This window comes from Giraffa tippelskirchi, chromosome 1, assembly GCF_054371585.1.
Source record: "Giraffa tippelskirchi isolate mGirTip1 chromosome 1, T2T-mGirTip1v1.2.pri, whole genome shotgun sequence".
NCBI lineage: Eukaryota > Metazoa > Chordata > Mammalia > Artiodactyla > Giraffidae > Giraffa > Giraffa tippelskirchi.
The window spans coordinates 166,993,987-167,006,729 of NC_137275.1; the positions used below are offsets into that span (position 1 = coordinate 166,993,987).

Genomic DNA, 12,743 nt, shown 5'->3' on the forward strand with positions numbered 1-12,743 from the left:
GACCCTATAGACTATAGCCTTCTAGGCTCCCCTCTCCGTGGCATTCTCCAGGCAAGAATACTGGAGTGGATTGCCATTCCCTTCTCCAGGGGATCCTCCCAACCTAGGGATCAAACCCAGGTATCCTATATCTCCTATGCTGGCAGGCAGGTTCTTTACCACTAATGCCACCTGGGAGGCCCTGTTTGTGGGAATAGTGAACCCTAATTCACATTTTATTCCTAAACAAAGTAACACCAGAAGGCAGGAAGCTATAGTTCATAAATATTTCCAGCCAAGGCAGAAATAGTCATTTCATAGGCCATATAGATACCATCATCCCTGCTGATATAACTGGTAAGACCACCCCTCTCACTACCTGTTTCACAACCATGTCTGGCCTAGTCCTTCTGCTTTACTCTCCAACATCCATGCCCAGTAGGACCTGGTCTTTGAAAATAAATGATGCTATTGTGATTGTGTGGGCAAGCAGCTTCTACTTTAGGGAAACTGAAAGTGCAGAGCCCATGGCTTCTAAACACCTCCAGGTACATAGGACCCCACGACTCTAATGTCCACAGAACATAAACATATGGCGATATTCCCTGAAACAGAGCTTAATCTATCTGAATGCCTTGAGTGCTGTGGGAATACTTGTGAACAGCCCAGCTGATGGTAAATGATAAAACTGTAGTTCCCTGTGATTTTGCACCCCATCTCTTGGACTACAAATGAGAGGACAAAGTAATTACTACTTGTTTATCCTTAGTGGTGGTGAAACATATCCAGCATTAGAAATGTTTATATTAAAAGTAGGACAAATGTAAGGATCATGTTTTTAATCCTTTTAAAAAATTTATTTGAAAAATGCCTAAATTTTCTAATGTTACATTTGTTGTTTTATTTCAGATTTGTGTCAGAAATGCTCCAGAAGAATGTAAGTAAACTTGTTCCTAGCTCACTTTTGGATTGCCTTTGTGTTGACTGTAGGATTTGTTGGTTTTGGTAGAGGTTAGTCTGTATGGTTAGCTTATTTCATACATGCAAAAGTATTTCCCTAAAACCTTAAATTGTTTTCATGGGGAACCCATCAACTCAGCTTAGTAAGGTCAGGCATTTTTTTTACTTTTTCAGTGGTCTTCCCTCCCTCTCCTCTGAGACCTTCTAATTTCACAGGATGGGTCTGTGGGAAGTGGGAGAGGGCTTCATTGATGTAGACAGATTGGTGGCCACTAGACGTTGTGGTGTGGTTTGCTAGCTGTATCACCATTGGCTCTGGCCTCTTGTACCCCCAATCGGGTCTGAAACACAGGTGGTGTCCAGCCCAGATGCCCCCTCCAGACTGCCTTGGTCCATGGATGTGTGGCATGTCATGTGGCCTGAAGGCCTCAGCCAGGCACCCCCTTCACAGCACCCTGGTGTTGTGAGCCTCTGGAGGCAGTGCTGTCTTCTGTTCCCACCCCTACAGCAGGCTGGTCTCTGGCTCTACTGGGCAGTCTCTTAGATGGCAAACCAGACTCTTCCCTCATCATTTTTTAAGGTCTGATTGGAAACCACAGGACCTCAGTATTTCTTTCAGTCTAATCTTGGGAGATCTAGATGCAACTTAGTGGATCCTTAGCCTCACCACTGCCCTAAGATGTAGAAAGGGGAACAGACCACCACCCCATTTTCAGTCTCCCCAGCACTCTCCTTTGAAACATCTCCTCCTCCTAATTCTCTTCATAAAAGCCACTCAGTCTGAGCTTTCATATGTCTTGCATTTGAGATGGGATCTTCTTCCATTGAACTTGGTGATACAGAAATACCCTTCCTTGTCCTCAACCATGAGCCATTTCCATGAAACCCATCCACTACTCTTGGAATGAAGGACTATCCCCAGAGATGAAGATATAAAATCATGTTGTGGTATGAAATGCATTTTGGGGTATGCTACACATTCAGATATCCAGAGTTTATTTACCAAGTGTTTTTGATGATTTCCAGTATCCTCGAGTGCGGCCCATAGTGACACCGCGTTTTTCCCTTTCCTGCTCTGAGACTTTGTTGGGTGAACTTGGAAAGCTTGCAAAGGCCCGTGATTTGCACATTCAGGTGGGCATTTTTCTCCTGTCCGTGCCTCTGTCTAGACCTGCAAGACTTCTCTGTACTCTAAATTCTGGCGGTAATTTCATAATCTCCAAGTCTTCTACTGTGGAAGAGGTAGGTTTCCCCTCTTTCTTCTTTTAGTTCTTTTGACTGGCAATTAACATGACATAAGACAGATTAACAGGAGAAAACAAAATTTATTACGTGTGCACAGGAAATCCACATAAGTATGAGGATTCCAAAGACAGTAAGACAGGGTGAGATATATATACGTTCTAGACTAAGAAGAAAGTAGGGGTCTCAGGCTTCAAGCAGAAATAAGGTAAGGCACTGAAAATAAAAAGTTACTATTTGGTAAGCAAATATGTGCTGAACCATTTTGAGCAAGTGGGCTTTGCTAGGTTCCCCTTGTCTACATACCTAGTACCTTCAGGTCAGTTCAGTTCAGTTGCTCAGTCGTGTCTGACTCTTTGCGACCGCATGAACCGCAGCACACCAGGGCTCCCTGTCCATAATAGCTCTTTCCTGGGACAGGCTTCTGATCTTAAGTAGGTGGTAAGGAGGAAGTTCAAAGCTTCTTCTGAGTCTTTTGGGCCTTGATTAGTTTTTAGCTCAAAATAATCTACATCCAGAGTGGCACACTTTGAGGGCAGCCTGCCCTTAGCCTCATAAGATCTCCTCAACATATAGCATCATAGGATATAAAGTTCCTTAGAAGTGAAGTGAAGTCGCTCAGTCGTGTCCGACTCTTTGCAGCCCCATGGATTGTATCCTACCAGGCTCTTCCATCCATGGGATTCTCCAGGCAAGAGTACTGGAGTGGGCTGCCATTTCCTTCTCCAGAGTATCTTCCTGACCCAGGGATTGAACCTGGGTCTCCCACATTGTAGACAGACGCTTTTACCGTCTAAGCCACCAGGGAAGTCTAAGGTTCCTTAGAGACATCACCTAAATCTAGCTTGCTATTTAGCTAAGAAACCTGAAGGTTCCTTTTGCCCTCAGTCATCTCCAATCTGGCTCCCAGAGATGAGGACATCTTAAGTAACTAGGCAGGATTAATGACAAACTGGTTACCTGCTCTCCATAGGATACATCTAATGCGTTTCTTTCCTGCTTCTCTTTTGATACTTTCTCAGTGTTCTAGTCCTTCCTTTTTGGAGGAACCATCTATTATTTGAAAAGCAGAAAGAACCTAATTTCCACCTTACAAAAATGGATTTAAAAGCCCTTTTGTTCCAACCTTCTTAAAGTCAGAAGCAAAAACAGTATATCTTACTTTGTCATTAAGTGGTTGCAATTTAGGAATAAAATACTTTCTAAAGCTTTCAGCTGGGTTAAAACTGGGACTTGGGAGCTTCCCTCCTCCATTCAAGCTACATTACAAACTGCACTAAAATTTTTCCCTCTTAAAAGTTGACTATCCAAAAACAAAGGGTATGTCAGGGAAAGGCAACACATTGATCCTCTATCATTTCTTAGGATGGAGGATTTTTAAGATTTATCTTGTTAGAGTTCATTAACCATTTTTGTCTTTCCCCATTTTTTTTTTTTGGTGGTCTGTGATATTTGAAATTTTTTATTCAATCCCACACAATTGTAGGGAAGGAAAAAATTATCCTTTACATTTTTAGGGCCCCTGGCTGGGCCTGAAAACTAAACTGACACAGATGGATTAACAGGAGAAAAGCATACAAGTTTATGTAAGTTTTATATGATATAAGAACCTCATTAGGAAACAGAGACACAATGAAACATACTTGAGTATTTTTATGTTAGGTATGGTGACAAAGGCAGTCCTGGAGAAGCAGGATGGGCTAAGGAGTATGAAGCAAGCATAGTAAACTGGGGAAAACTTAGCAAAGCCTGGTTCTTCTTGGTTTCCTTTGTCTTCAGAGATAAAGATACTCCTTTCCTCTAGGTATAGGGTGGGAACCTTTCATACAAGAGTTTTATGACCTGTTTCAGGAAAAAAGGGGTGAAGGCAAGATCAGAGTGAACCATCCTACTTTTACCATTTTCTCAAATTTCTTTGGCTTAAAATATTCAGTATTCCAAGGTGCCATATTTTGGGTTAGTGTGTCCTGAACCCTATCAACACAGAGAAAAATCAAGTATTTACTTGCTAGAGGTGTATATACATGTATATGTGCATATTTACTCAAATTTATCAAAATGACTCAAACCATCTGGTTTTCCTTTCCTCTCTTCCAACGTCCATGCCCATTTCTCAGTGGTCTGGATTTCCTCAAGGCAGGGAGAAAGCTCATTCTTCAGATGGAACATTCTGTTTTTGGTCCATTGTTGTTTTTTATTTATTTGGTTATTTATAGTCTACCTCAGGGAGGAAGGGAAATGGCATTGCCATTTCTGGAAGTAGTAACTTGCTCATGAGTTATTTCTTATAACATATACTATACTCATCACTGGTTGGTCAGAAATGATTTTTGTTTTAGGTGAGGGGTTGGTATGGTGACACTTACATTGTGTCTCAAAAACACTTTATACCATCTCAGGTTTTGTGGTTCCCTGGAGAAAGGACAGTGTTGGGGCCAGGACTCGCTTCTTTTGCTTGTATGTGCATTCTTATACGCTCGCTCTTGATGATGTCAGGACTGTTTCTCTCTTATTTTCAAGCTATTTCCTGAAGAAGAACTCATTCTGGAAGCTGACAAAAAGGGGACAGAATGGGAGCAGGGTCCCAGAGCCCAAACCCTGCTTCATTCTGTATAACTCGTTTATACCTTTTAAATATTGAATATCTATGAATTTTTATAAGAATAACACACTGAAAAAAAAAAAAAGAATAACACACTGAAAGCTAAAAGAATTTAGAAAATCACTCATCTTGCCCAACACTTTTATTTGCAAGATGAGAAAATGGAGGTGCAAAGAAAACAACTGACTTACCCTAAGACACATAAGTAGGGTCAGAACCTGGGCTAAAATTCAACTTTTTAATTCATATTTCAGCTTTTTTATGAGTAAACCATGCTCTATCATTTTGATGGCCAATGAACACTTTTCTTAAATGGCCAACACCAGAAAAGGCAGGTGACTTATGAATAGCTAGGCTCCTGACTCACTTCAGTTAGTATTTTTTATTTTTACTTATTCTTGCTATAGTTTGAAATTTGAAAAGACTGTTAGAAAGCATTACATGGGTTAGGGTTAGAATAGTACATGTTCATATATTCATAGTTTCATTGTCATATATATAATAAGAATCGTTTTAAATAAAATACACGAACCATCCATTATTTTATATGGGAAAGTAGAAACCATCCACATCATTTGGGGGTAGGAAGTATAATTTCTAATGGTATTTTACATTAAAAAACTGAAAATGTTATTTCTTTTCTTGTAGAGCCATATAAGTGAAAATCGTGATGAAGTTAAAGCTGTGGAAAACTTATTCCCTGGTTATAAAAACTACACAGATGTGTATGATAAAAACAATCTTCTGACAAATAAGGTAAATTGCACATCATGATACAATCTATATGAAGTAGGGCATATTTATGTAAATTTAGAAACCTCAGTAGTAATCTTCAGACTTCTGTAACACATGCATTTCTCAAATAAAAGTACACAGTGTGTATATGTGCATACAATTAAAAATGGGCCTGAAGTTTCATCCCTAATGAATAAATCATTAAATTTATTGGTAAATAAATCTAAAAACTTCTTTGAGAGTGGGAATGTCATTTGGTCCAAGGACATTTTGTCAGTATCCATTAGAATGTAAATGTGTATCTCTCTGAGTTAGCAAATGTATTTCTGAAGATCCATTCTGTAAGGAATATGAATAGGGATGTTAATTACATATGAAAGTTAAAAAATGGCTGTCAGTGGGGAATTGTTTAGATTATGCTGCTGCTGCTGCTAAGTTGCTTCAGTCGTGTCCAACTCTGTGCGATTATAGAACGTAGATAATTAGAATTTTATCCAACATTCACAAAGAATGAGGTATACAGACTTACAAGGAAGGGTGTTTGTAGAAATATTGTTTGATGTGTGTTTGTATATGTGTGGGTACATGCTCACTTAGCAAACAGTGCCTGGAAGACACATTGAATGTTAAAAGTGATCCTTGAGGAAGAAAGCAGAGGACTTTTGACATTTTTAAACACTCTAAGACTGCTTTTTTAAAGAAATGAGTATGTGTTACATTTATAATTAAACAATTTTAAGTTAATTAAAATTAATATGAGTGGGGAAAGATCTCATTACAGCAATATATCCCCTGGCCTTGGCCTTTAACGAAATGTATGAACTGCATGGAGAGTTTAATTATTATGGCAAATGAATTCTTAGGGACTATGTGAACAGAGATCTGAATATGATTGGTTTCAAAGGTTAATATTCTGCATAGATCTTGTTTATGCTACATCGTAATTTTCACCCTACTCTATATCTATTTCCATGTGATTAATAAACTAGCCTTCAATTTGCATGTTAATTTTATTTGCACAGAGGTTGGAAAGATGTTATTTTAATGATAATTCTGTGGTCATTGAACCATGCTCCCCAAAGAAGAAAGCTATTTAAATACAGGTTTTATACTGACAGAAAAAGAATTTTGCAAGAGTAAAATCTTATTCAGGAAAACCCACAAATATTATCAGGATTAAAAATTAAGAGAAGTCTCACATGTGTGCAGTGCCTGCCTTCTTGAATCAATTTTACCAGCTAAATACCTGGTTGTGAGTGAGGACTAACTTAAGCACTTTGAAATGGTAGACTCCACCTGGAATTCTCTTCTCTCCAGACAGTGATGGCACATGGCTGCTACCTTTCTGAAGAAGAACTGGATGTATTCAGGGAACGAGGAGCGTCCATCTCTCATTGTCCCAATTCTAACTTATCGTAAGTAGGCAATTATGGATTGGTAGATTATGAACATTTGGATTGCAAAGCAGCAGCCAGATATCTTTTGTTTTCTGTCATTCCTCCAGTATCTCTCTTCTGTAGTTATGTTCGATTGGGATGTGAACTAGATAGAAGGATGCCTGTCTGTACTATGCTAAGGAGACTGAGAGCACTTAAAAAGGGGCTATTTTTTGCCAAATATACATTTGAGGAGCACCACATCTCTTAAAATTTCTGAGTTTGCACAGAACAGAACAATAGGAAACAGAAAGAGTTCAAAACCAATAGCACTGAGAATTTAGAGCTAAGGACCGAAAGAGTGCATATGCCAAACAGGTGTTATAGAGAGAGGGTGCTGACCTCCCATTACTTTGTGTTGTACAAACCACCAGAAATGGTTCAGTGCTACCAGAAGCCATCACCCTTTGGTAGATGTCATGCTGTTGTACCTGATGAGATGCACTTAGGAGGGACCCTACTGTTAATTCCCCAGGATGGAGAACACTTATTTACAACTTTTTTTAACCTTTTGAAAAGTTATAGATGCATAAGGGAATCAGATGAAAGTTGCCTGTATCTTCACGAAAAAAAAAACCCCACAGACACGAAAATGCTGCATCTAATTTTGGGGAATTCATGGATCCCATAATGCCAACCCATGAATGCTAGGCTAAGAGTTCATGTTCCAGGATTACATACAGAAAGGATCTCTCATTTCTGGTGTTAGTTGACCCAGAACAGAGCGAGAGGCAGGTTGCAGTGGGTCATTCATATATTCATTCAATAAATTTCTTAGTTTCTGTTAGATTTTCATTTTTTTGAGGATTACTTTATATCCTTCCTCGTTTTGAGTTCTTGCAGAAGCAGAATATGGCATAAGGATTTATGTGCAAGTAATTTATTTGGGAGGTGATCTCAGAAAGCACCTTTAGTGGGGAGAGACAGAGAAGGGAAGGAAGTCAGTAAAGAGCACATTACCAAGCAGGTTATCTCTATGGGCTCCTGGAATTTAATCCTCCTGGAATACTCAGGGAGACAATGTAGACCTCAAGGACACCCTGCCCAAGAGGTGGGGGAGGTGAAGTAGTTATACCCAAACTTACCAGTTATTGGTGGAGGGCTGCTGGGTCAGGGCGAAGGGGCATGGAGTCTCTGCAATTTCAGACCTTCCCCAAAAGAGGGCAGAGCAGGCTGCAGCTTTGTGAGAAAGCCTCCAGGCAGAGAGGAGATGGTTCTGACTGTCGGAGTCTGGGGACTCTGTGAATGAAAAAGTTCTAGTCACTGGGAGTATAGGAAATGCACGTCAGCCATGGCAATATATTTCTGGAGTGTTTGAGAGGTTCCAGAGGCTTTTAGTTTTCACACATAAAGTGATCATACCTAACAGAGAATCTTGCCTATGTACATCTTAGTGACCATAATTATGGTCTGGTGACCAGTTAGAGGAAGGGTTTAACATCCTATGAGTTTAGTTACGCAACACCTAAATGAAAACATGACTCAGCTTTGCAAACTGAGGTTTGAAGTTAAATTTTTCTTTATGGCTAATGTTTTGGTTTGAATGGTCACTGCTATTCTTTCTCCAACAACTTTGAGAGATTCCTTGCACGTGCACTGGGCTTTGAAAATGATAGTTACGTGCATTTTCAAGCAAACCACTTTGACCTTTGCATCTTCACAGACTTCTGAGGATTGCTTTAGTTTTTGTCTCTTTAGAAAGGTGGCACATCTATTGAGCTCAGGGTCACAATGTTTGAAATCTCTCCTAGTCGCTACTGTCCTCAAAAGCAGTATTTGATCCATCAGGCCCTGACTTATAGCCTGCATCCCCTCTTCCAGTTTTACCTCTCTTTCTTTGCCCTTGCAAATTGGTAGTCATTCAATGCAACAAATGATTCCAGGAAGAGAGGAAAGGCAATACTTTATAGTTTCTACTTCCTAGCATAGAAGGATGGGCTGCTTGAAAAAAAAATTTTTTTTTATAAGTTGCTAATACCATATTGTATAATTGAAATTTGTTAAGAGAGTAGAACTTGTAGGTTCTCAACAACAACAAAAGGTAAATATTCGTGAGGTGATAGATGTTTCAATGGGGAGAAATCCTCTCCCAGTGTATACATATATCAAATCATCATGTTGTATACTTTAAATATCCTATAATTTTGTCATTTATATCTTAACACATTATTGACCACGGGATTTTTGCAGAAACTAATGCTTGTGGCTGGTGATTTGTTATGTAAGTGAATATTGAAAGCTCCAAATCAACAACGTTCGGGTAACAAAAGATGTAGTAATACTTCTCTGGTCAATAAGTTGTTTATAAAGCTAACTCGCTAAAACCATTGAACTAATTGCAAGATTTAAGTTCTTATTTATTTTTCCTTACACATAACCCCCCGCCCTCCTTTCTAATTCTTGCTGTTTTGTGCTCTCCTACTAGGAACCTCTGCTCAAGTTTTTTGATCCTTTTTTACTCCAGGACTCAGATGGTCAGATGTGACTAATGTGTTTGTGTTAGCATTAGAGCTGAGACAATGGGAATCACAATTTTCAGTGACATCACCATTGTTACTGTTAGTGTCCTCTTGTTGGACCCATGTGGAGGTCTCCTTGTTCTGACCATCTCCTCTCTCTGCAGGCTCAGCAGCGGCCTGCTCAATGTGCTAGAGGTCCTGAAACATGGAGTGAAGACAGGACTGGGCACAGGTTAGTAGCTTCCCATTAAGAGCCATGGCAAAGTGGTTGATAGAGTGCATAACTTCCTACTGTGACTAATTTTCAAGTAACAGTTCTATGTTTTAAAAAACTTAGTTTTATTTTCTGTCAGTCACATCTTGTGCTAATTAAATACTGAAGTTGGAAGCAGTAAGAAAATCTATGCAAAGGGAAAAGTTTTGGTGATATTAACCTCTTGAAAGCCATTATCCATGTTTATATTCAGACACAGGGCTATAAAGGATAAGCCCTTCTCAAGCATTTTAGAGATTCTTTTTAAAAAGTCCTTGTTTTTTCCTTTTGTTTCATCCTTCTTGCTAAATCCAATGGCTTGGATTTTTATGTTTTAATCTTCAGTAATTGTGTCATCACAAATACTGTCTCAAAAGAAAATTATTCGACCTTGTGAATAGTGAGCACAATTTCAGTCTATGCCATAATGGAGAACTCTGAGATATATTAAAAAACACATGCTTTGCTTTTAAGAAGTTTTTAACAAAATGAGATTCTGATTCCCACAGGCAGTCTGATGTTTGCTAGGCTGAAGGGTGATCTAGGTGGCTGATGAATTAGTGATGTCTCCTTTTTCTCATTTGAGTTGCTTTTTCTGAGTATGTGTAGTGCTGCTCACTTTGGAAGGGAGTCAGGCCCAAATGTCTAGGCATCCGCTATGACCTTTCTTTTATCATTGGGTATGAATGAACTAGAAAAATTTTTAAAAATAACTTTGGGGCACAAGGTCTTATTTTTCATTCTTGATTCATTTGTCTTACTGATTTGTAAGAGCACCAGGATGTTTGCATATTGAAAATAATGGTTTTCATCATTTTTTGCAACAACTCAAGTCTCAGTTAATTTTTATGCCAAACAATATTGGTAAGACTACAATAATAAAAAATGATTCATTTATAATTTTAAAGAGGTGTGCTAGATTAGAAGTTTTCCTCAATTTTACGTGAATCAAAGCAATTGAGGTTTTTTTAAAATTTGAATTTAAGCCTTGAATCACTGAAATTGTGTAATACTTGGATGTAGTTTCAGGTATTAAGGTAGGAAACCAGTTGTTTTTACTCTGACAGAAAACCTTTAATGGATAAGAAAAAAGTGGTCAAGAGTTTTTGTCAATGGAAAATTTAGTAGAAATGCAAAACTCAGATGTTGCTTTCATATTTTCAAGGAGTTTGGTCTCCACAACTTTAATTCCTCACATGACTTCCAGTTCTTGAGTTCGGGTTGTATAGTGATGATCTAAAATGATTATGTAGAGCTCTGTCACTTATTAGCCGTAAGACCTTGAGCAAAATACCTAATTTTGTAAAGATTCATTTCCTAATTTCTATAACAAGAACAACAATAATTATAACAATATCTATGCTACATGCTTGTTTTGAGGCTTAAATGAAAAAAATGCATGTGGTATGATTAGCAGATACCTGGCAAGTTGCACTAGTCAATAAAGATTGGCTTAAAAGGGAAACAGTAACATTGGTTTCCTGATTAAAGGTTTAATATGATATATTCTCATATGTTAACTTGGAGGATGCTGTTGCATTTTACATAGCCACCCTATATACAACTATTTCCTAAACATGACCTTTATGCATAAACTTGTTCTTTTCCTTTGAACTTTAAAAGACTGTTTAACTTATATTATGCCAGGAGTGTAGGTCTAAGAGTGGATCATTCACTCTATCTATAACAAATAGAGGCAGATCTGAACTTTCTCATTTCTTAATTGTTAAATATGAGAAACGTGCATGACACTTCATAAAACCATTGCAAAACAAGAGAAAATGGTATCAAAATAATAAGAGGATGAACATATCTCCCATCTACTTTAGGATCTAGAATAAGAGTTCAGAATATTGCTATCATTCCTAGAGGACAAGAAGACATGGCTCTATGAAAAGACCATGAGTTTTGAGGGAAAAGGAAAATTTGAAAATGGAAGAAGAAAATTGAAAAAGAAAAAATAATAAGCATGTAGATTGCTATACACTACTGGAGGGAGACTAAATGGTACAACCACTTTATAAGAAACTGCCAAATAGTTCTCTAAAGTTGAAAATACATTTACATATGACTCAGTAATTCCATTTTGGGTATTTACCCTAGAGAAATAAACACATATAGTTATACAAGAATATTTATAATAGCTTTATTAATAATAGCCCCAAACTGGAAATAAAGTTTAAAAACCTTCTAACAGGAGGACAGATAAGCAGATGCAGCATATTCATACAAAGAAACACCATTCAGCATTAAAAAAAAAAAAAAGAACAAATCATTGATATATACAAAACAAAAATATTTTGTTAAAAATACTGGAGAGGGTGTGGTGAGAAGGGAACCCTCATACACTTGTTGGTGGGAAGGTAACTTGGTGCAGTTACAGGGAAAACAGTATGGAGGTTCCTCAAAAAACTAAAAAGAGTTGCCATATGATCCAGCAATCCCACTCCAGGGCATCTATCCACACAAAACTATAATACAAAAAGACACATGCAGCTCTATGTTCATAGCAGCACTATTTACAATAGTCAAGACTGGAAGCAACCTAAATGTCCATCGACAGATGAATGGGTAAAAAACAATGTGTTGCATACATACGACGGCATACTACTCAGCCATTAAAAAAGACTGAAATAATGCCATTGAAGCACTATGGATGGACCTAGAAATTATCCAACCAAGTGAATAAGTCAGAAAGAGGACAAATACCATATGGTCTCACTTATATGTAGAATCTAAAATATGACACAAATGAACCTATCTATAAAAACAGAAACAGACTCAGAGACATAGAAAGTAGACTTGTAGTTGCCAAGGGAGAGGAATGGACTGGGAGTTTGGGGTTAGCAGATGCAAACTACTACATTTAGAATGGATAAACAGCAAGGTCCTACTGCATAGCACAGGGAACTATATTCAATATCCTGTGATAAACCATAATAGAAAAGAATATGAAAAAAGAATGTATTACTTTCCTGTACAGCAGAAATTAACATAATACTATAAATCAACTCTACTTCAAAAAAATAAAACATTGTAATTTCAAAATCATTTTGTTAAGTGAAGAAAGCCAAGCA

The 12,743-nt window shown here is 38.0% G+C and overlaps 1 protein-coding gene and 1 long non-coding RNA gene across 22 annotated transcripts in view; one reads left to right on the plus strand and one right to left on the minus strand.

The window, feature by feature from the left end:
* Positions 1–12,743, plus strand: part of GDA (guanine deaminase) — a 104,917-nt gene that overhangs the window by 78,301 nt on the left and 13,873 nt on the right. For 6 of the 17 annotated variants that reach the window (XM_081505432.1, XM_081505369.1, XM_081505352.1 and 3 more), the window contains exons 6-10: positions 889–916; positions 1,966–2,073; positions 5,432–5,539; positions 6,836–6,933; positions 9,578–9,645. In XM_081505432.1, coding sequence (XP_081361558.1) covers positions 889–916; positions 1,966–2,073; positions 5,432–5,539; positions 6,836–6,933; positions 9,578–9,645 — 410 coding nt within the window. Of the gene's footprint in view, positions 1–888; positions 917–1,931; positions 2,074–5,431; positions 5,540–6,835; positions 6,934–9,577; positions 9,646–12,743 lie in introns of all 17 variants that reach the window. The other 11 variants (XM_081505433.1, XM_081505406.1, XM_081505390.1 and 8 more) reach the window with 2 other exon arrangements.
* The window catches only part of LOC145511796 (uncharacterized), a 136,805-nt gene that overhangs the window by 49,205 nt on the left and 74,857 nt on the right, over positions 1–12,743 (minus strand). For 4 of the 5 annotated variants that reach the window (XR_014058196.1, XR_014058186.1, XR_014058176.1 and 1 more), the window contains exon 3: positions 8,040–8,193. This is a non-coding gene — a long non-coding RNA (uncharacterized LOC145511796). Of the gene's footprint in view, positions 1–2,244; positions 4,024–8,039; positions 8,194–12,743 lie in introns of those variants that run through there. The other variant, XR_014058202.1, reaches the window with a different exon arrangement.